We start from the raw sequence: 24,450 nt of genomic DNA on the forward strand, positions 1-24,450 counted from the left end.
TGGATTGATACTCTTCGTCCATAGCTAACTTCCAAGCTTGCTGGTTCATAGCTTCTTCTGTGCTGGATGGTTCAGCCTCAATGATGTTGCACATCATTGCAACATAGTTAGAGAGATTCTGAGGTCTTTTACTTTCTCTGAAAGTGCCACTAGGAGCTGCAAACTTTTTTGCATCTTGAATTGTGTTTCTAACCCAAAGTGGTCTTTTCTTGCTAATTGCACTATCTCTAGGTCCATCAGTTGGAACCAGAGGCTCGGGAGGATCATCATGCTCAATAGGTTCAGGAGGCTCAATAGGCTCTCTCTGAATCTCAGGGTTAGAATCAATATCCATATCTTGATTATCATTGACTTCTTTATCATTATCAATAAGAGAACCTTTAGATTTCTTGAAAGCAATATTTTCTTCAAAGGTGACATTCCTACTTACCTCAATGTACCTTTGACCAGAAATGTAGATGCGAAATGCCTTGGAAGATTCACTATATCCAACAAGGATACCCTTCTTCCCGGAAGGCTCTAACTTAGTCCTCTTTTCCTTTGGCACATGAACATAGACAGGACTTCCAAAGATCCTTAGGTGGCTAATATTTGGTTTGACTCCTGTGAAAGCTTCCTCGGGAGTTATGTTCTTCAGGACACGGTGAGGACATCTATTTTGAATGTACACATCAGTCTTGGATGCTTCAGCCCATAAGAAGGTCTGCAGGTCTTGATCATGAATCATAGCTTTGGCAGCTTCAACAATGGTTCTATTCTTTCGTTCAACTACATCATTTTGTTGAGGATTGTAGGGAACGCAGAACTCCCTCTTAATTCTTGTTTCTACACAAAAGTCATTGAAGCTACTTGAGGTGTATTCACCTCCATTGTCAGATCTTAGCACTTTAATCCTTTTACTAGACATATTTTCAGCTAGATCTTTAAATTCTTTAAACCTACTTAACACTTCATCAGATTCTTTAGATTTTAGAAAGTAAATCCAAGTCTTTCTAGAAAAAATCATCTATAAATGTAACATAGTATAGAAATCCGCTAGGTGAAGGAACAAACATAGGTCCACATAGATCAAAATGAACAAGTGCTAATTTTTTCTTTAGCTCTACTTTCTCTTTTATGAAATGGACTTTTAGTGTTCTTACCTAATGCACAACCTTTGCAAGCATCATCATGAGATTGATTAAGTTTAGGCATACCTTTAACCATCCTTTCAAGTGAAGGAAGTGCCTGATAGTGAAGATGACCGAGCCTTCTATGTCATAGCTCGCTAGATCCAAGAGCTTCATGAATGAGTGCTCGAATGGGGTTAGCTGAAAGCTTATACAAACTATCATATCTATTTCCAATAACATGAGCAGATTTAATACTAGATTTCTTAGGCCATGCAAGTACTTTACCCTCAGAAAATGCTATTTGATAACCTTTATCTTCTAGAGCAGAAATAGAAATTAAATTCCTCTTAATTCCAGGTACAAATAAGATATCACTAAGATGCAAAGACATGCCAGATTCTAAATTTAAAGAAGTGCTACCAAAACCTCTTACCGAATACTGAGCATCATCACCAATTATTACATGAAGGTTGGACTTTTTCTCCATCAAGTCTGAGAGATGCTCTCGATATCCCGTGATGTGTCTAGATGCACCACTGTCGATCAACCAAGTGTTGCTATCAGTTGGCACATTGTTGGACAAGGCAGAAATGAAGAGATAGTCTTCATTATCCTCTGAGTTTGCAACTTCATTCAGGTTGGCCTCCCCTTGCATGGGCGGATTTTGACATTCTTTGGCATAATGTCCAAACTTGTCGCATCTGAAGCAACGAACACGTGAAAGATCCCTTGGCTTCTTCCTTGAATCGAAAGCAAGAGGTCTGAAGTCTCTATCTCTTTTGAAGTTGTTCTTCTTCCAATGGCCTCCCTTTCTTCTAACATGTTGAGATGCAAGCACATGTTGATCTCCTCCATGAGAGCCTTTATGCATTTCTCTGGTAGCAAGGCGTGACTCCTCCTGAATGCAATCTAACCAGAGGCGATCGAAGGAAGGGAATTCAACTCTTCCACTTATGCTTTGAATGAAGGGATCCCAAGAGTCAGGAAGACCATTGAAAGCAATCATGACAATATCCTTGTCCACAACCTCGCTTCCAATGGCGTTGAGTTGGTCCTTCAATTCTGAAATCTTCATGAAGAAGAACATGAATGAATCTCCTTTGCACATTTTGACTTGAAGAAGTTGCTGCCTCAATGTGAGTGTCCGACTGATGTTGTTGATCTCATATATCCCTTCTAGATGTTTGAACATCTCTCGGGCTATCTTCAATTTGGAGATGACTGGAACAAGATGATCTTTCACGGAATCAATAAGGAACTTTTTTTCTTTAAGAGCATTCTTCTTGAATTACTTTAGCTCTTCCGGATCCGAAGGTTCAGTTAGGTCCATATCTTCCACAAACTGTAACAGCTCTAATTCTTCAAGTGCAAGGAGGACGCTAACCTTCCATGATGTAAAATTGAGGGCACCTTCAAGTCTATCCTCTACTTTCAGACCTGTAACCATCTTGCAAAACTAAAACAACAAACTGAAAGTGAAGGGCAACTAATAATTTGATTATTTGAATGAACCTAAAGCTCTGATACCATGTTAAATTTAAGCAATCAAATGTTAATCTAACCAATTAAATTATAATCAGACTGTGAAAAAACATTAATAACAATAAAACACAAGACACCAATACCCTGGGAAAACCTCCCTCTTGGAGGAAAAAACCAGCATCAAAGATTCAGATCAGATCTCTTATTTATAAGCAGATTACATGAACAGTATATATCAGATTACTTATCTGGTTGTAGTATCAATCTAGGGCAGATTCAAACCAAGTATATGCAGTTGCAGAATATCAATCTTTAGAAGGGGCAGAATATCGACACCACTTGGAGAAGAAAATCGCTGAAGTATGAAGACACCAATTTGCCCAGCAAGCTGCCTAATAAGTTCGCTCAATGATCAGATAAGCTCGCAGCAGTATGAAGGCTTAGGTCGCTCACCAGCTTTGCACACTAATATCCAAGTTCGCTGATTAAGTTCACGTAAGGCATATGATATATTTGCTTGATGAAAAATGGTATGTTTGAAGTATGAAATGAATCTTGTATATATACAAGATTATATACAAGATTCATACTCATGTTTTCCCCCAAGTCGGCTAGACAAGATTGCTGCCACTTTACATAATTTTTGGAATTTTCTTTAAGCACCCAATTTGGGGCCTACATAATTTACAAGTTACAACATGTTTCATTTTGAGCCTATCCCAATAGACATGTAATCGCTCAAATTAGTACAATATGATTAATATTTTAATTGTCACTAGGCAACATTAAAATATAATCCGAACTTAGCTATCCATTTCAACACCTTATACCTTGGATTAGATTCAAGCCATACATGCTATATAACATGTACCCGTTTTTAATGCTTTGAATTCAAATTTTTGATGACCCCATCCATTCAGGCTTGGATTTCCAAGCCTAAGAGTTGGACATCTCTTTTGGTTCCTATTACTATTTCCGACATAAAATAGTGATTTTGAACTTAAACCTCATTTGCTTTACATGTTTTGCAATGAAATTTATGAAACCACCACCAAAACAATGAACTACTTCTGAACTTTCTAGCCATACAATTTTTTAATATTATGAATAAGATAATTTTTTTAAAATTTTCTTTAAAGAGTGTCTTCGAAATCCTCCATTACATGTGTATGAATTTTTTTGTATAAGTTTTGACTCACTTATCTAATTAAAAAAATATAGGATTGTTCTAGGCTTCATTATACACATTAAAAACTATTATATTTGCAATTAATTTTGTGCAAGTTATGTGACATGCATGCTCAATGATGCATTTTTTAAGATGCATCCACTTTGAAAAATCACAAGACAAAATCAATAAAAATTAAAAAACACAATTTGTAGTGATAGAAATAAGAACAATTTTGTGTGTGCTCAACATTTCGCCCTCTTAATTTTAACCATTTTAAGTAACTTAAAAACTAGATTGAAAGTACTACAATTCTTGTTCTTTAACATATTTAAATATTTTTTAATTTTGAGTGTACACATCTTAAATTACTTGTCCAAGTGCATAAATATTTTTTAGGGAAAAAACAAATTAGCCACTTTTGACCCCTTTCTTTGTCCTTCATATCTAGAAGATATATAATCCAATGAACTATGGAAGAACGAAGGTATGGAGCTTGAGAGAAATGCATGGCTGCATGGTTGCATGGCATACCCTTGAGTGGGTGCATTCTTTTATTTATTATTGAATGGGAAAGTTACATTGGCTGTTTTATCAGTTATTTCTTAAACATAACTAATGTGGTGTTATTAGGTTCAGAGTTACAAGACTCAGACTTGGCGCCTAGACTCAGCCAAGACTCTGCAAATTGAAAAACCCAAGAAATTCAAAGATTTTAACAATTTTAAACTTCTTTCATGCATTTTTTGATAAATAAACCTCAAAGACACAATAATCTCATCAAATAGAAACTACTTTGAACACATACACATGTTTACATTCATCGCACAAGTATAAACGCAAATTTTAGGCTTGAGTTGAAGGAAATAAGCTAAAGTAAACAACAAATTATAAATATAAATAGTGTCAAATGTCTACAAAATTCATGGAATATGAAATCCATGGCATCAAAAGTTCAATACATATATCAACATAAAAGCTAGAGTCTAGAAGTCTAAGGCTCAGAGGAGCCAATATCAGTGATCACTCAACCCCACAATCGTCCTACGTGTGTGCCTAAGATAGGTCCTGGAATGTTTTGCAGCCATGATATTTGCTTGTGTCTCAGGCACAGCCTCAGTGACATCAACATCCTTATCCACATCATCCTCGGACTCAGGGCCCTCTAATGGGTCTGCTCATGCTCTAGCCTTCTCCTCTGCCATTGCTACTGCCTCTGCCTCTCGATACACCTGATCAACCCATTCCAAGTCTTCATTGCTAAAGACAGGATCATCAACCTCAATGTTCCACTTTGCTTGTGGATCAACCTCCTCTAAAGTAATAGGAAATGTGTCAGTGCTCAAGATCTATCTATGATGGAGGAGAAGGTTGTAATGAACATACAAGATCATTCAACCTTTGCACTGCCAACCTATTGCGCTTTTTGGAGTGAATATGCTCGAACATGCTCCGATTGCGCTCACATCCTGAAGCACTACATGGGCCATGGTTGGCTCAAGATACGAACTGCAATCTTTTGTAGATTTGGCACCTTATTGCCAAACATCTCCCACCATGAATCTGAAATGAAAAAAAATAAAAATCATTTATATTCTATAACTTGAGTTTGCGATAATGGTAATAGAATCATAGATAGAAAAGTTTAAGATTTAAATTTTAAACTATGCTTTGAATAGATTTTTACCTGACATATCATTTGTGTCCGGTTTTGTTTGCATATGTCTAATGAGAATAAGTCTCCTTGTGCATTCCTAAACATCTCTATCTCACGGACTATGTGTGCTCCAACTAATGAATTAGGTGACATTCACTCTACAACTTCGTAGAGCCCACTCCACACCTCGTCATCGGCCTTGAAATTCGGGCGAAATTGGAATGTCAGATGAAGGTAGTAGGCAACTACATGTATAGACCTGTGAAGCAGATTGTGCCATCGTCGATCAATGACCTCCCATATGGGACCATACTTAGCCCGATTCCCTGAATAAATGGCTCTAATGGCCTCCTTCACCCTGTCCATGCCCTCATAAATGTAGCCCATTGCAGGCTTCTCTCCATCAGCAACTCGTAGGAGAACAACAAGAGGCTCTATGAACTGTGAAAGTGATCATAAGTTGAAACTTAAAGCTTTAAGCTTTAAGTTTTAAGTTTAACATAAACAAGTGTGAATAAAAGTAAGGAAATTAAATGGAAATGAGAACAAAAATATAATAAATAAATACCCGCACAATCTCCTTGGCCGGTTGCCAAAAGCTATGCTCATCAAATACCGAATCAACTATCTCAATCCCTGCAATGGTCTTTGCATATGATGATGCGATCCACTCCTTACTTACAAACATGCATTTCAATCCGGCCTTGGACTGAAGCAAGGCCGGACTGAAGCAAAGATTGCAATGTGATAAAATTTGTTGCAAATCAAGTAATTCTTGGACAAGCCAACTCTTTCTTATTTGTGAAATTTCTCATAAGGTTGAGGACCCCAGAATGATTATATATGCATTTACAAATATTCCTTCCAGTCTCTACACATGTTTTAATCCATGGGATTTTGCCAATATCCTCCAATGTGAGGTCAATGCAATGAGCAGCACAAGGTGGAGTGCCTCTCCATAAGAAGTTTACCTGCAGCAACATAATTTGCTGCATAATCTGTCACTATTTGCACCACATTCTCCTCACCCACGTCCTCCAACACCCCACAAAGATACTCAACATGCTTTATATTCCCTACAGCATCAATTGACTTCAAGAACACTGTGCTACCTAAGAAAGAAAAAAAGAACGATTCAATAAAATAAAAATTAAAAACTTAATCACTAAATCAATAATAAATATGCTTTACAAAATACAAAGTACAATTACCTGATGAGGAGACAGGAAAATTCAACAGTGTTCTATTTCTTCTGTCGGTCCAACCATCAGTCATGATGGTGCAACCCTTCCTCCTCCATATGTCACGTTGCTCAGCAATTTTGGCTTTAACATCAGCCACCTTTTGAGTCAAAACAGGGTCTTTTATCTCCTCATCATTAGGGGCTTTGAACCCCTGACCACAAATAGTAATGACATCTACCATAATTTGCCAGTATGGAGACCTAAAACAAATTAAATAAACGAAATAAGTATTTACTATTAACTATTAGGTTTTATTTGTAGCTTTAAAAATTAAAATAATGAATGTGGCTTACTCTTAAATTCTCAATTTCGTAAAAGAAAAAAAATTAAGACAGAGAAATCAAAATACTAATGGAATGAAACGTTGTTGTATAACCAAAAGTCTCCAATTGCAATTTTCAGCATCATGCTTCTCCTTATTCCAACCCATGCTCTCAAGTGATGGTTGGACACCTGGAGTCATGCGTGGAACAAAGAGTGAGTATAATGTGGCTTTTTTTTTTATGAATACGAGGCCCATGCTCACACTCTCACTACCACTATTTCCAGATGCAGGAAATGGAGGCCTAAGGATTTGAAGAAACCTCTCCACCAATGGCTGCCATTTCTTCCATTTGCTTCCTTTTTAATTCTTTTTTCTCTTCAAATTCCTCTAATTGAGCTTGCACTTCACGTATAGCCTTAGGGGATGCCTCAGGGGGTGTTTTTTTGCATGGTTTTGCATCATGGCATTCTATTTGTGCAATGTGATATTTCAACCGGTTAATACCTCCCCCATTATATTTTGTTTTGCAATGAATACATGTTACTTCTCTTTTGCTTGAACCGGGGATGCCATGTTTCCAAGCCTTATCTTTTCTAATTGGGGCTGCCTTTAGGGCACCACTTCCACTAGGCTGAGACATTATGTTGCAATATATTATAAATGAAAAAAATCAGCATAATGTCTCTTATTCTAAATAAGTTAAAACTAAAAAATAAATAGTAGAAAGAAAAAACAAAGCTAGGGTTTCAACTTTCATATTTTTTCCATCAATATAAAACAAAACAAAAACAAAACAAATGTACAAAAAAATGGAAATATGAAAGTAAGAAAATAAAAAAATAACAAAAAAATGTAACTTACCTCTTTAAATTTGCTAGAAACCTCTTCCAAGCCTTTCTTTAACACCTTTAAATGGTTGAATGCAAGCTAATAACTTGCACAAACAATCAACAATTGCAATCTCCTCTTCAATCTATCTGTTAGTTTGCGATTCAGTGCCAATAATTTTTTGCTCAAAACCCAATTTTTCTCTCCTCGTGTTTGCAAACAAGAAAAATGACTTTTTAGGGCAAAAGAGAAAAGATATGCACCTTTTATTGCACTTAAAACTAAGACTTTTAAAAAAAAAATTTGCTCTTTGTCATGTGTTGGCACGGCAGAGTCCAAGGCTCAGGACTCGACGAGTTTGCCGAGTCTGACAGACTTGGCGAGTCTATGCAGACCCGGCCAGACTTGGCCGATTCCAAGTCCAGGGTCCTCTAGCCTCGGCAAAGGTGACCCGCCTTGGGACTCACTGAGTTTGGGCTAGACTCTGCAAGTCTTGTAACTCTGATTAGCTTATCGACATAAGCAATAAATACTCATGTACAAAGTGTAGTCTAACATTATTTCTAGTAGTTTAATGTTATATTATGTCCAACAAGCCAAAGACAACTCCAAATTTGTCTTGAAATTTGACAAAAAGATTATGACCAAGAGGGTTAGTCTTTAGATCAACAAACTATTCTTGAGATGTGGCTGTGGAGAGAAATATCGTTAATGTTAACTAGTTGTGGAATGTAGTGATGATGAGCCTTAATGTGCTTGGTGTGAGCATGATAAACAAGTTTCTTGACTAACTTAAAAACTACTTAATTGTCATAGAAAAGGTGGAGTTGCTGTAATATGAAGAATTTGCAAATCGCCCAAAAGTTTGCTAACCAAACTACTTCACAACTAGCACTAGCATTTGCTTTGTACTTTTCTTTAGTGGAAGATAAAGCTATAGTGTGTTGAAGCTTGCTCTACCTCAAAGCAATTTCAAAAAATATAGTTGATTTTTGAGTACCAATTGGACTGCCCCAATCAAAGATTGGGTATCTTATCAAACCTGAATTCATCTATCCTTTGACAGAGAATGCTGAAGTCAAATACCTTTGACGTATTGCAACATGTATTTTATTGTTTACCAATGAAAAAGATGTTGGGCTAAAAATTAGAGAGGTAATTGACAACAAAACAAAGATCTTGTCTTTTGGATGTAAAATATATCAAATGGCTCACCAATTATCTATGGATCGACTCATTGACCAATGAATCATTATCATGGGCTGACAACTTTAGCCCTATCCCCATAAGCGTTGTGGAAGGATTATAATCAACCAAACAAAACTATTTCAAGATAGAAAATGATTCATTGCCTACAAACAACATTTCTCCCCTTGGGAAGAAATAGATCGATTGGCGATTGGAGAAGCCATTCCCATAATTTGGATGAATGGGGAATCTGAATACAAACGCGTGCCTAAAAATTGCTCAAATGTCCGCATGTCAATACTAGGTGAAACCAATCCATAATCCTGTGAAGACTGATGAAAAACAAGTTCCAAAGACAAAGAGGATGGCATAACAATAAAGATGGGGCTATCATCAAAGAGGATATGGATGTCCGCAAATGAATCCTCCAAATTAGAGATGTGAGACTCCATAAATAGGGATGAAATGCTTGATAGATGAAATATTCCCCTTAATTTTTTTCCATATTTTTTTCCACAATTACATTCAACACAACACTTGTTATGGTTAGGAAATGAAAACCAAATGCTGCTGAAAGTAACCCTCCACTTTTTGATCACCGAGAGCCCAATTTGGGAGGGTGAGATCATACAGTGTCGAGGGGATCGTTAGATGCCAATAACTGAAAATGATTACAATCTTTAGGCGGCAAGCCAACCCCTTCCGCTTATACAGTGGGATAATGAAAACAATGCAATCACTTGGTGGTAAACCAGCCAAGGACAAGCTAAAGAACTGAAGAATGCAATCACTCAACTGCTTGTTCAGCGGGAGGACTAGAAATGAAATTACAATCAACTCTACTGCTTATGCAGTGGGAGGATAGTATTAAAATATTCAAAATAGGCGGCAAAGCCAACCTCTTCCACTTATGCAGTGGGACTAAGAGCAATAATCCAATTAGATAGTTGTTAGTACTACTAACCAACTTTACAATGCACAATATGGATTACAATTTAAGGGAAATCACTATTCCAAAGATAGGCGGCAAGGCCAGCCTCTTCCACTTATGCAGTGGGACAAGAAAGAACAATAGAAACTGTTGTTAGTACTACTACCAGCATTACAATATGAATCATAGCATATAGGAGTGATGAACCAAGTGCAATAACATGACCAACAGCTGCAAATTAAACCAAGTCCTTTCTCTTCACACCAATGAACTCACACACCCCAAAACCAACTCCAAACACCAAAAACTCTAATTCTGATATACTCCCAGCATGCTCAAAACACACAGACCAGCAACACCAATTCCCACTAAAACACTCACAACTCACCCAATTCTTAACCAAATGACACGAAACTGAAAGAAAATGATCACTAGGAGGTAGGCCATCATTCTAGGACAACAAAACATGGCAAACCGACCTCAATAATTTATGCATGCATTCCAAAGCGCTCAGCCACATGGTACGACCAGCTAAGGTATGATTTTGCAAAAATAAAATCCAAAACACCATTTTAAGCTCTATAAACTTGCAAAATGAATCGCCTAAACCATAAAGAAAGATAGATGAAATACCTAGAACGAGAAGAATGACACACTGAGACCTGTGATCCAAAATCCACTTCAGCACACTCCGCGACTAACAACAACAACACACAACACTCCCAAAAATCAGAAATCTAATATGTAAATTTGCAACATTATCTTCAATCCACTCCTCTGAATGAAGAGCAGTCTATGGATCGACTAGTTGCTGTATTGCAAGCAAGAAATCAAGCTATGGCTAGGAGGTAAGCGTTCCCTGAAAATTTCACTTTGCATTTTGGCAACATTTCATTATTTAAATTCTTGGATACCAAAAACAAGAGCCCAACACTCTTATTTATAGACTTTGTGTCTCCAAATTCAAATTCACATTCCGTCCAAATGAACGCCAAACCCAAATGCACATTCACTTCACATTATTTTGAAATTACATTTCATTTCTCCTTTCTCCAAATCGACCTCCTCATAGGAGCAAATATACTTTATAAAAATGACAATAAAATCATAATGTGGCATCCAAGGTAGATAAGTGAAATATATTATAAAATTAACTTATTTTTCCATAAGGCGTCCATCTTGCCTTATTAATATTTCACTATATAAAGTATTTTTCCTCAACAATAAATCGCCCAATATATAATTAAGGAAATGACTTAGATATCAATATAACTTAAGCAGTCCCTTTAAAATAAATGGTTCAGTTATAATTTAATTCAAAACACCATTTTTCATCAAATACTGAACCTGCCAAAACAAGCTCTAGGGATATGGGGAAACAAGCTGAGAGAATTGCCCTGCTAGAAATAGTCACCGAACTGAGCTGAAGAGCCCTTGCCAAGGATAGCACCAAAAAATGCTTGGAAGACCAACTGCTCAAACTGACCTGCTGAAAATAGCCATCTGAATAGGCTCGCTGACATCCTGCTAAAAATAGAACTGCTAAAAATAGTACTTACTAAAAATAGCATATTGCTAAATAAAGTAAGTGTTTCCAAAGTGATTTTAACCACATTTTGAGTAGTCGTCGCACTTACTAAAAATAGTAAGTCTGGAAAGAGTCACCCGATGGAGATGCATGTCGAAACGTTTTGAAGCTCTCTGAAAACCCAAAAGGAATCTAGAATCCAAACTGTCAAACTCCCACATACACCCCTGGAAACACCAAAGAATCCTCCTAGAAAATAGGAAACCCTAATTTTTGCTCCCAACTAGCCTACGGGCCTCTAAAATAGGCTAACGGCCAACTAAACTAATTACTGCGGAGAAGGGGACATTACAATAGATAGGAATCCCAAGTGGCTATATCTAAAAGAAGATGAATGTCTAGCTACATTGAATAAATAGGGGCCATGGATGTAGCATACTTGTCTCATGAGCAACAAAAGATGAAGATGTGATATCAATAGGAGAGAAAGAAATAAGAGAATTCTTTCACCATTAGAATATGCAAGACCTACAATATTGTTTAGCTCTTATAAAGTATCATCATCAAATCGTATATTATCTGTATCATGAAGGGGAAAGAGAAAGTCTATAGTAGGATCATTTGGGAATGGAGAGATATGAGGGTCTCGAAAGATCTTTTGGATTTTAGTTAGTGTTCCATGCCCCCCCCCCCCCTTTTTTGCCGCGTCTTGGAGACGAAGATGTCTTCGGGCCGGGGGGATGGGGACGCGACATCCCCCGCCGTCCCGCCACCGCCACCCAAGCGTCGCTGGAGATGGGGAGACGTCTCTGTGTCTCCCCATCCTTCGAGAGACGTGCAACCGTCTCTCGAAGGATGGGAAGACGCCCAGACGTCTCCCGTCGCCCCCACGTATATGCAAAGATGAAAAACTCGGATTTTGCAATAACTCGGCAAGGCCAAAAAATTTTAAAAACTCGGGACTCGCCAAAACTCGGCAAAAAACTCGGCAAAACTCGGCAACTTTATCGAACATTTGAAAATACATTTTTTTTTATATATAATTCAAAAACACACATTTACACCAAATTTGTATAACATATATGATTTCCATGATATATAAATCAAATTTTTTTGGTAATACATAGCAACAAATGCAAGTATCATAGCATAAACCAAAAACCAAGTGCAACATATGTATAAGAGTTCAATACATATCAACGTATCATAGTGACAGTCTCATAGAGTTATAGAGTCATAGACCACAAAACAAGAACCTCTGAAATTCTGATTACATATCAAGTTCAAACTTTGGTATCAATGAAAATAAGAAATCATAAATTGCGTCTACGACTAAAGCTCAAAACAGATTGTGGCCGCTGGGTGGGTGGTGCTGAAGTAGTGGCAACATCCTCAACACTAACAGGTGCCTCTGCTGCATGATCAACCTCCTGCTCCTCCTCACGTGCTGCCACTTCCGCATCCCATTCCTCTCTTGCCCTCTCCAACTCACTCAGCTGCTCATTAGTAAGGAATGGATCCAAATCATTATCAACATCATCAGGAGAAGCAACCCATTCTGCTGCATATGGATCAATGTCATCCAAGTCAAGTGCTTCATGTGAATCTTGCCCTAGCACCTTCTTCTCATGTAATCGAATGTTGTACCGCACATAGACAAGATCATTCAAGCGTTGTTGAGTCAACCTATTGCGCTTTTTTGTGTGGATGTTCTCAAAAACACTCCAGTTGCGCTCACAACCAGAAGCACTACAAGGCTGTGATAATATGCGGATGGCAAGCTTTTGAAGATTAGGCGTTGTGGCACCATAATCTTCCCACCACAAATCTGCAAGGATACAAAATGTGATTTATAACTTGTAAAGATTTCAATAATCTTAAAGAGAGAAATAAATGGTAAAAATTAAACATATGTTTTTTTTTACCTGGTCGTAAGGTGGCTCTCCTACGTTTGCAATCAGGTGAAGAAAACAATTCCCCTAAGGCCTTCTTATAACTCTGCAACTCATCAAGTATCAGGTCTCGAAGGATCTCATCATCAACTAATCTCCGAATGCATGTGTCAAGGCCAATTCTAACCTCTGCATCTGCTCTGAAACTCGGAGAGTAAAAAAACTTGGGATTCAAGAAGTAGGCAGCAGCATGAATATGTTGGTGGAGTTGATGGTTCCACCTCCGATCAATTATGCGCCATATGGGTTCATACTTGGTCTTGTTTGACCCATACAAGTGTTGAATCGCCTCTTTGGCCTTATCCATGGCCTCATATAGATACCCCATGGAGTTATGATCCCCATCCACCATTCGTAGCACCCTCACCAACGGTTCCGACACCTAGATATAAAAAATCTAACAAAATCAGCAGATTGAAATATTAGAAAATTAAATAATAAATCATCAATTAAAGTTTCAAAACTTACATTGATGATCTCCTCCACTATCTTGGCAAAATTAGTATCAAAAATGGCAATCACAACCTTCTCTGCTTCAGGCTTTGTAGCATAAGGACTCCCCAACCATCTTTCACTCACGAACATCCGCTTCAGGTTGGGCAATGTAGCAAGTATGCTCTGCAAGGTGAGGAAATTGGTAGCAAAGCGTGTGACCCCCGACCGCACAAGATCCTTACCTTAAGTGTGCTCTCTCATAAGATTCAGGACCCATGTGTGATTGTAGATGTATTTGGTGATATTCCTTCCATCTTCAACCACTTTCTTTACCCAACTTAGTTTCCCTATGTCCTCAAGGAGCAAGTCAAGACAATGGGCAGCACAAGGGCTCCAAAATAATGTCGGATGTCTAGCCATTAGAAGTTTGCCGGCTGCGACATATGCAGCTGCATTATCAGTCACAACTTGGATGACATTCTGCACTCCCACATCCATCACCACTTCATCCAACATGTTGCACAAGGTCTCCGCATTCTTCACTTCATTGGAGGCATCAATTGATTTTAAAAATACTAACTGTCCTCCTGAAGCAACTAGAAAGTTGATGAGTGTCCTGTTCCTACCATCTGTCCATCCATCAGAAAGAATGGTGCAGCCATTCTTTTCCCAAATAGTCCTTTGCTCTTCCACTAATGCATGAGTGTTTTGGACCTCATCCTGCAATAACGGTCCACTTACCTCGTAACGGCTTGGGGATTTGAACCCCTTACCTGCCACAGTCAACGCGGTGACCAATTGGTCCCAAGATGGACTAGAAATAGCATTGAACGGAACATCGTTGTAGATAAAAAATCTAGCACACGCCACCTTGGCTTGTTGGTGAGCCTCTTTATTCCATGCAGTGCCAAGCAATCCAGGTTGTGCACCAGGAGTGTTACGTGGAATAAAGAAGTTTTCCATGTTGCTGTCCAAAGTTCCCTTTGCTCGTATCCGTGGCCCAAGGGAAGAACCATATGTGACCCCATGGAACTCAAATCTGCCCTTGGGGCTACCATTGCCTCTGCTGTTCTCTTTTTTGTTGCCTTCCTTTGATCATATGCTTCAAGCGTTGCTATTGCATCTCTCGTAGCCTCTTCAGTACATTCCGTACAGCTTGTGGTATCTCGGCATTGAATTTTTGCAAGGTGATATTTGAACCTATTAATGCCACCTTTTACAATTTTTTTGCAATGGTTGCAAAAAACATCTCCTCGTTTTGGACCTGGTCTCCCATGTTTCCAACAAGGGTCTCTCTTTTTGCCACCAACTTTAACTGTAGAAGCTGAATCCATTTTCTTTCAAAAAGATGTGGAAAAGAACCTAGCAAAAGAGAGGCAACATTTAGAGATAAATAACATTGTTACCAAAAAAAATCACAAACATCCAAAAATTACAATGACTGTATAACTGTATTTTATTTACAGTCATCTATTAATAGATGACTCTCTAAAATTAAAATTTTTAATTGGTTGTGTATTTTTTTAAGTTTTTAACTTCAAATTTAAATTTAAATGAAATACTTTAATACACATTGACATTACACAGTTGACAGTCATTTCAATTTTCAAATGACTATGAGTATTTCACAATTGACTGTGTAATACACAGTCATTAATTACAATGTACATTAATGATTAATGTATTACACAGTCATCAGTCATTTGAAAATGACTATGTATTACACAGTCATTTCAAAATTTGAAAATGACTGTGTATTACACAGTCATTAGTCATTTGAAATTTTGAAATGACTGTAATGACTGTGTATTACACAGTCATTTGAAAATGACTGTGTAATACACAGTCATTTGGAAATGACTGTGTATTACACAGTCATTTCAAATGACTGATGACTGTGTAATACACAGTCATTTGAAAATGAATGTGTATTACACAGTCATTTGAATTTGAAATGATTGTGACTGTGTAATGATGACTGTGTAATACACAGTCATTTGAAAATTTGAAATGACTGTGTATTACACAGTCATTTGAAAATTGAAATGACTGTGACTGTGTAATACACAGTCATTTGAAATGACTGTGACTGTGTAATGATGACTGTGTAATACACAGTCATTTGAAAATTTGAAATGACTGTGTATTACACAGTCATTTGAAAATTGAAATGACTATGATTGTGTAATGATGACTGTGTAATACACAGTCATTTGAAAATTTGAAATGACTGTGTATTACACAGTCATTTGAAATGACTGTGACTGTGTAATACACAATCATTTTGAAATGACTGTGTAATACACAGTCATTTCAAATTTTCAAATGACTGTGTATTACACAGTCATCATTACACAATCACAGTCATTTCAATTTTCAAATGACTGTGTAATACACAGTCATTTCAAATTTTCAAATGACTGTGTATTACACAGTCATCATTACACAGTCACAGTCATTTCAAATGACTGTGTATTACACAGTCACAGTCATTTCAATTTTCAAATGACTGTGTAATACACAGTCATTTCAAATTTTCAAATGACTGTGTATTACACAGTCATCATTACACAGTCACAGTCATTTCAAATGACTGTGTATTACACAGTCATCATTACACAGTCACAGTCATTTCAAATTCAAATGACTGTGTAATACACATTCATTTTCAAATGACTGTGTAATACACATTCATTTTCAAATGACTGTGTATTACACAGTCATCAGTCATTTGAAATGACTGTGTAATACACAGTCATTTCCAAATGACTGTGTATTACACAGTCATTTTCAAATGACAGTGTATTTGAAATGACTGTGTATTACACAGTCATTTTGAAATGACTGTGTATTACACAGTCATTTGAAATGACTGTGACTGTGTAATACACAGTCATTTTCAAATGACTGTGTATTACACAGTCATTTGAAATGACTGATGACTGTGTAATACACAGTCATTTGAAATGACTGTAAATTGTAATTACTAATGATTGTGTATTACACAGTCATTTGAAATGACTGTGACTGTGTAATACACAGTCATTTGAAATGACTAAGACTGTGTAATACACAGTCATTTTCAAATGACTGTGTATTACACAGTCTTAGTCATTCGAAATAAAACAATACAAAAAGATACCTGGTCGTGCGTGCAAATGCAAACAATACAGTCATTTTGACTGTGTAATACACAGTCATTTCAAATGACTGTGTATTACACAGTCAAAATGACTGTGTATTCGAAATAAAACAATACAAAAAGATACCTGGTCGTGCGTGCAAATGCAAACAATACAGCCATTTTGACTGTGTAATACACAGTCAAAATGACTGTGTATTCGAAATAAAACAATACAAAAAGATACCTGGTCGTGCGTGCAAATGCAAACAATACAGTCATTTTGACTGTGTAATACACAGTCATTTCAAATGACTGTGTATTACACAGTCAAAATGACTGTGTATTCGAAATAAAACAATACAAAAAGATACCTGGTCGTGCGTGCAAATGCAAACCCTATGCAAATCGCATGGCGTTTTTTGCCTTCCGGAGTCGCGCGAGCCGCGAAATGGAATAAAGACTTCGGTTTTTTTTTTGCCTACGACTTAAGTCGCGTTTTTCTCGCATTTTGTGCCGTGTTTCGGGCGGGTTTTGGCCATTAACGGCGATTATTTGCCAAAAAAATCGTGGCGAGTATATAAAAAAATCGGCCCGAGTATTTCCGCGATTAACTCGCGCAGCATTTTGGATCGCGATTACTCGCGAGTTTTTGAATTGCTCGCCGAGTTTTGCAAGTATGCGTATATGCAATGTTTAAAATTATAATTTAAAAAAAAGTGACTTTCGGGGGGCTTAAGGGGTAACCCTAATTGGACGTGGGCCAATAGAAAAATAACACCCGACGCCTTTAGAAAATAATAAAAGTATTTTTGGCCTCGCGGGGCGTTGCCCCTTGACCCCAACTTGGGGGGCGCTGCCCCCAACCCCCCGTTGAAAAATATAAGGGGAAACCGCGCCGATAGAAGTAGGGAAAATTTAACCTCCGAGTTTGATTGGGCTCCATATGACAACACAAGTAGCATTGAAGAAATCTTGGTATTTAGATTTAGTATTTCAAATTTTTTCCTATAGTCTCATTTGAAATGTAATTCTTATACTGTAATATTGTCATACATCTTTTCAAAACTAGTTTTTCAAGTACTATATGTATATGTATATGTATAACTATATCAGCACCACCACCCCGCCCCCTGCGCTGCCGTCCCCTCACCGTTCTCCTGCCGTCCCCAAACTTAGGCGCTTGGTCCCCCCGTCCTCAACACTCATGGAACACTGATTTCAGTCCAGAGTATGTGAATGTAATCAATGTTTGATAAAACACAGTGTCATGGTCAACACTAGAACAAATCAATCCTACAACATGATCAATATTATTACTCCATGCTAATTTCCTTCTAGATGTAGCTAGTTTACGTATGAGAATAAAAATAAGGAAAAAAGATTAAGCCACTTGAGATGTGTTAGGATGCCATTTTGCTAGGACTCGTTATTATCCTAATTCAAGATTATTATAGGATGAACTGGAAAAACCAATGATACCTCCTTAAACGATAAAATCAAAGACCAATAATTTCAATACACATGAATAGGCTGAAATGAAGTGATCTCATGGAAACAAAACTATTTCAAGTACCAAGATTCCTAAGTAATCAACTTGAATGCAAATATGTTACAAACTGAATAAAAGATATTTGGGGTAGATTCTAGAAAAGTGCATAGATGATTGCGAAGAGATTGTGAATACCTTTCCAATACCACAAGAACCATGAAAATTGGAGAAATAGACAACAAAGAGATATAAACTCTAAAGCCAAAAAGAATGATTTGGTTTTGGTAGGCAATAAAGCTTATCAAGAGAAAAATTTAGAAAAAATACCAGCACCATTGGAAAGTATTTAGAACCAGCTTTCTGTCAATTATTCAAATTTGAAAATTTGATACCACATGTCCAAGTTATGTCTAAAAAACTGTAAAAAAAACAAGGTAGAGCCTTGGTGGCTCCCAAATGGTTGCCTGCCAATTCCTAGGTAGCTGGATGGTGGTTGTCTTGTAGTAGAGCGACAATGTTGCTGACGGAGTAGCACGATGATGGAGATATGGTAGTAGCTGGGCTAGGATTGGACTATGTGATAGTGGTTAGTGGGCAAATATCTGAGATGACGGTTGTGAAAACTTGGTGATGGTGTATGGCTGGGGTGAGCAAAGACCTACTAGAAAAGCAAAGTTGTTGGGAAATTTTCACAACAGCTCATTGATTTAAATTGTCGACTGTCGATGACATTGAAGATGTTAGCCTCTTATTGACCTTGCCAAAAACTGTACAGCTGATGATAAATCGTATGCTGAATTTAATACAATGATCATTGCAAAAATCAGAAATCACCAAAATTTTTAGACTTGAGCAGGGATGATGTAGGGGTAGGTAGAATGTAGCATGGATTTGTATGGCCATATGGATTCATACAACTATATTAATTTTTCTTGTCAAAATCTAGAACCCACCAAAATAATGCCTTAGAGATATTTCAAATTCAGTTTCCGATGATTTGACAAATGATCGGAAGGTTTTTGGGCATTTTGAACACAACAATGATATTCATCTTGCTCCAAGATGCATTATTTGAATGTTCAAGATAGAATCACTCTAAAAAGGACAAGGAATTACAAATCTGAAGCTTTGATACCATGTTGGAGTTGATTGAACTCCCAGAGCATCCCAAAGATTGCTTACAAATAAAAAACTTTATCACACGAGAAAAGCAACTGATTTGCTATGAAGATTGAGATTTCATTAGATGCAAAATGATTATGATTACAATATATAATAAAACCCTTGTTATAAAGACAAGGATGGAACTGATGAGGATATAATTAGATCACAACATATATCCTAATCTTATGACTTGAGACAAAAAATCACATGACCCAAGTAAATTCAAGCATGCTAGTGTGATTAGAGACCTAATAATAATTAATTAGGTGATTACTTTTTTCCAGTCTAGCAATTATGTCAACCAAAAGCATAGTATATTAACCTGTGCACTTGAGATTTGGATCCTAGGTCCAATATTAAATTATTTCCCAACTATTTCGCCTTGGAATTGGACATGTTGTGTCATGTCCCAGCCTATCAACTACTTCTTATCCGCCTTCTAGCATGAACGAAAACAGAAACAAATAAAGAAAGAGAACTTGTTGATCAGAAAATTGTCTCATTTATGAGACTTAACGATTTTCTGAGGTTTTAGAACCCAGAAATTAATGTATCTAGCAAGAGGCAACCATGCTATACTTAAGCGATTGGATTAAGGATGAAATATAGCAATGGAGCGATCTTAACTATGCAGGAAATCCAATATGCAGCAATTTCATTAATGACAGTTAATGAAAGGTGCGATTAAAGTCTATGAAGAAGCATTCATGAAGGGGTGCAATTTAAAAGTTATATTGCAAAGTCAGCGATAACAAATGATAATAATAAAAGGGCAGCGATTCATTTAGTGTGAAGGTTAAGAAATGATTCAATAAGGTTAAGCAAAACATTAGTTATGAAGAATCAACTCTCTTACAATCAGTTGTAAGCATATGAAGGGTTGTGACTTCTCACCATCTATGGGAAGATATAAATATCCAATCCAAGCAACCAAGAAGGGAAGATCATGGAAGGATAATGATTTTGGGTTAGCAGATCAGATTCTCTGAAGACAATACTTGTTCACTGGCAGATTATTGCAGCTATTGTTGAAAATATCAGTTTGGTATGATGATCTTGATTATAAATTAAATACTTATTTACAATTATGATTACGTCTGAATATTACTAGAGTTAAGGCAGAAATAGGGCCTATAATATATAGATATTATAACTATTCTTATCTTATACATTATTTCAGAAATAACAAAATTTACATTGGTAATTCATGTTTATATAATAATTAACTTAATCTAATTAATTACATAATTATTCATAATCCATTTGAAGTTAGTACACTCCTAGCCCATTCCCTTAATCACTCGCTATTGCCCCTTAAGAGGATAGGTTGGTTTTGTTAGGGAGAGGTGAAGTAATTCCTCACAAGGTAGTTGAATCACAAGATGGGATATGGACGCGGTTTGAAGCCTTGAGGGAGCCTACTTGTAGATTGGTTTCCAAGCGCCCCATGACAAGTAATTCCCCATCCTCCTTAGGGTTGATTATTAGGAGAGAAGTAAGGAATTGGGGCTTAAGTATGTTAACTGTCAAATGTATTATGAATTATTAATTGTTTCTTAATTTAATCTGATTTAAATGAATAGTGATGTACGTTAATCATTGAGAATTGGTAGCCTCCTAGTCGGGGACATTACATATTGTGACATGTAAATGACCCTTTAAAAATAAGTGCAACAAGATTTAAGCTTTCAAACTCATTGTGACCTTAACCACAAACCTCCACGTCTTAAATATTGTTGTCATTGATGTCAAAGAAGAGTAGAACTTATTGATGTTGTTAAAGAAGAAAATTGTGGCCAAAACCTACTTCGAATATACAAATCAGTCCCCTTTATTCAAGGCAGGTCACATCATTCTAAGGAGATCTTTTTTTCTATTAAGAGGAAGACTTTACATTGTTTAAGGCAGCGTTGGAGTTAATCAAAAGATGGCCAACCCTCTTGGAATTCATTGGGAATTAATTCAAATAAAAAATAAGATGGATGACCCAAATGTTAAAAAAATAATTTAATATTTTTGGGGGTCTCTTTGACTTGGCCAACCCTTTTGATATGGTCATCCAACTTGGGGAAAATAAAAATAAAAATAAAATTATTATTTTGCAAGTGGCCGATCTCCTCGAGGAAGAATCGCCCCCTTCATGAAGAGGCATAATATTGTATAAATTGAAGATGAGTTTGGGGTAAGAAAGCAAACAATAAAAGCAATATCTTTATGATTTATTACAGCAGAGCAGACTTATTAGAGCAGATCTATTCTTCAAATGATCATCATCTATTGAAGATAAAATATTCAAGATGGTGAAATTTTGTTCATTTAGAGATTGGTGCCTCTCAATAGAAGTGATTGATGTCTCTTGCTAAGTCAGTGCTTAGTAGTGGGGATTGGTGTCTCTGGTGGGTTGGCACCTACAAAGATTGTAAGAGAATTTAAATCGTTGATTGGATTTGGACAGTTCATCCGAGCAGTCTCTTTTGAAAAGTATCTTCCTCGACTCTTTTGATGAAAAGGGTTTTTTTTAAAAATAGAAAGGAATACTAAATTATAAGCAAATATTAAACATTGTTGGTTTCAAAGTTCATATACCTTGGAGAAGAGATCAAATAATTAATTGCTACAACTCCGTACAAGTAATGGATTTTATTCTTGAGAAATATTTTGCAATTTTGGAAATACGAAAAATAGAATCATTTGAGAAGACTCTTTTTAAACAAACATATGGATAGATGACTGAGGCAACCAGAATAAAATATAGTGAAACCCTATGATTCCATGAATAAAAAAAATCATGTCAAAAGAAGACATGAAAATTGTGATACAGATTACAGATCTCAGATTTCACAGGAAATTCTTTTCAATTTCTTGAAAAAAAAAATACATTTGTGAATGTGCTTTATGGTTAACATTTTTTTTACTACAAATTACAAATAGAAATAAACTGAAAGAAAAGAGGAAACTATTTTAGAAAAACTTCTTAATCTTTGCATTATTGTTTCCTGAACATTGCAGGATATAATAGCGAGATTCAAAGAGAGAAGAGTTGAAAATGAACCCATTGCATGGAACGAATTTCCCAGTAAGGTTGCAGTACAAATGAATGACACACATCCAACATTATCTATTCCTGAGTTAATGCGGATTCTAATGGATGATGAATGCCTTGGATGGGATGAAGCATGGACTGTCACAACAAGGTATGCCAAAATTTTGTATGCATTTACCTTTTGTTTGTCCTGTGATTGTATTTTATGTTCGCTGGTTTAGGTTTCAATTAATCTATCTTGATATATTCCATATTAAACAGTAAAGTTTGTTACTATTATACGTTGTGATGCTCAGGACAATTGCTTACACCAATCACACAGTTCTTCCTGAAGCCTTGGAAAAATGGTCAGTAGCTCTTCTAACTAAACTGCTTCCCCGTCATATGGAGATAATAGCAGAAATCAACAAGCGTGTAAGTACCTATTATTCAAATTATGAAGGCATTTGAATTCATGTATCTGATGTTTATTTCAATGCAGTTGAGAGTGGAATTTTATATCAAGATATACGAAGCTTGGGAACTCATTTTTGTTGTGTTTTGAAGTGTAGTTTCTAGAAATGATACATTCTTCGCATCCTGATATGGAGAACAAATTCAATAATATGTGCATCCTAGATGATTCAAATCCTCAAAAACCTGTTGTGCGCATGGCAAACTTGTGCGTTGTATCGTCACATACGGTAAGAGCTTCCCACTTTAAAGTAAGTTGTTAAATTCATTTTATAATTGTAAATGATTTCTTTGACAGTTTGACCCTCATAAATATTATCTTGTGTCGTGCTTTTCTTGTCATTAGTTAATTTTTTTATCTGTTTTTATTTAGAGGTGTTTGTATGTTAAGTAATGAATATAACTCACTAATTAGAAAACACAGGTTTCAACTTATCAGAAATGCGAAAAATCAATCTTGTAAACTCCTATACTTGCTATCTAATCGTGTTTAGTTTGTTTAAGTTGATTGCCAGCAACAACTCTTGTTGCCTTAATTTTGGTTGTAGATTTTTTCCCTTTTGTTCCCTCTCCCCCATCACTAGAGAAGATATTCACTTTTTTCCATTTAGTTATGCTAAGTAAAAATGTCACGGCATGGCATTGGATTTCTTTAACCCATTTTACTTTGTTTAGTGCAAAATTATTTTACTAGATAAGCCACCTTGGGTCAGGGCCTTTCGGCAAAAATAGAAAGCAAAAGTCATAAGGCATACTAGACAATAGATCTGCCTTTCAAAACTAAACTTTTGAAGCCTGTAGAAGGTGTTTGGGATTGTTGTGAAACTGAAAAGAAAATACTAACAAGATCACTTAGCCGCCTTGAAAATTACCAAACACTTTAATGTGTAAAATTCCTTAAAAAACATATTAAAGGGGCAATAATCCCAACCTAACAAGAAGAGGGCTACTCCAAGCAATTGCAATAAGTTGAGGAATGGAGACGTAAACAATCTTACAAACCATTATTCCAAGAAGAAAACTTCCACCATAGGACAAAGGATTATAGAAAAAGCCAAAACTAACCAGTAGACGTAAACCATGCCAATCAGTCTTGCCGCTTGTGCAAATATTATTACTGTGATAAGTCAATATGCTTATTTATCATTAAAAATTAAAATATCAACAAATTGTTTTTCGTTGCAATGGTTATTTTATTTATAGTGTTTCTCTGAGAATTGGGAATGAGAGGACGTGGTTTCAGTTATGACAAACTTTTTAATAGATTTTGAGGATGGCTATTAAAATAATACAAAAAATATATATTTAATTTTAGAATACAAATATATTAAAAATTATTAATAGCGCACATTCTGTAAATAATAAAAATGTAACAAGGTTGGCCTCT

The 24,450-nt window shown here is 36.4% G+C and overlaps 1 protein-coding gene across 3 annotated transcripts in view; it reads left to right on the forward strand.

Moving 5' to 3' along the window:
* LOC131054675 (alpha-glucan phosphorylase, H isozyme) overlaps positions 1-24,450 on the forward strand; it is a 67,514-nt gene that overhangs the window by 37,755 nt on the left and 5,309 nt on the right. For all 3 annotated transcript variants that reach the window (XM_057989233.2, XM_057989231.2, XM_057989232.2), the window contains 3 exons: positions 22,577-22,761; positions 22,907-23,024; positions 23,162-23,293. In XM_057989233.2, coding sequence (XP_057845216.2) covers positions 22,577-22,761; positions 22,907-23,024; positions 23,162-23,293 — 435 coding nt within the window. The remainder of the gene's footprint in view (positions 1-22,576; positions 22,762-22,906; positions 23,025-23,161; positions 23,294-24,450) is intronic.

This window comes from Cryptomeria japonica, chromosome 8 (assembly GCF_030272615.1).
Source record: "Cryptomeria japonica chromosome 8, Sugi_1.0, whole genome shotgun sequence".
NCBI classification, from domain to species: Eukaryota; Viridiplantae; Streptophyta; class Pinopsida; order Cupressales; family Cupressaceae; genus Cryptomeria; species Cryptomeria japonica.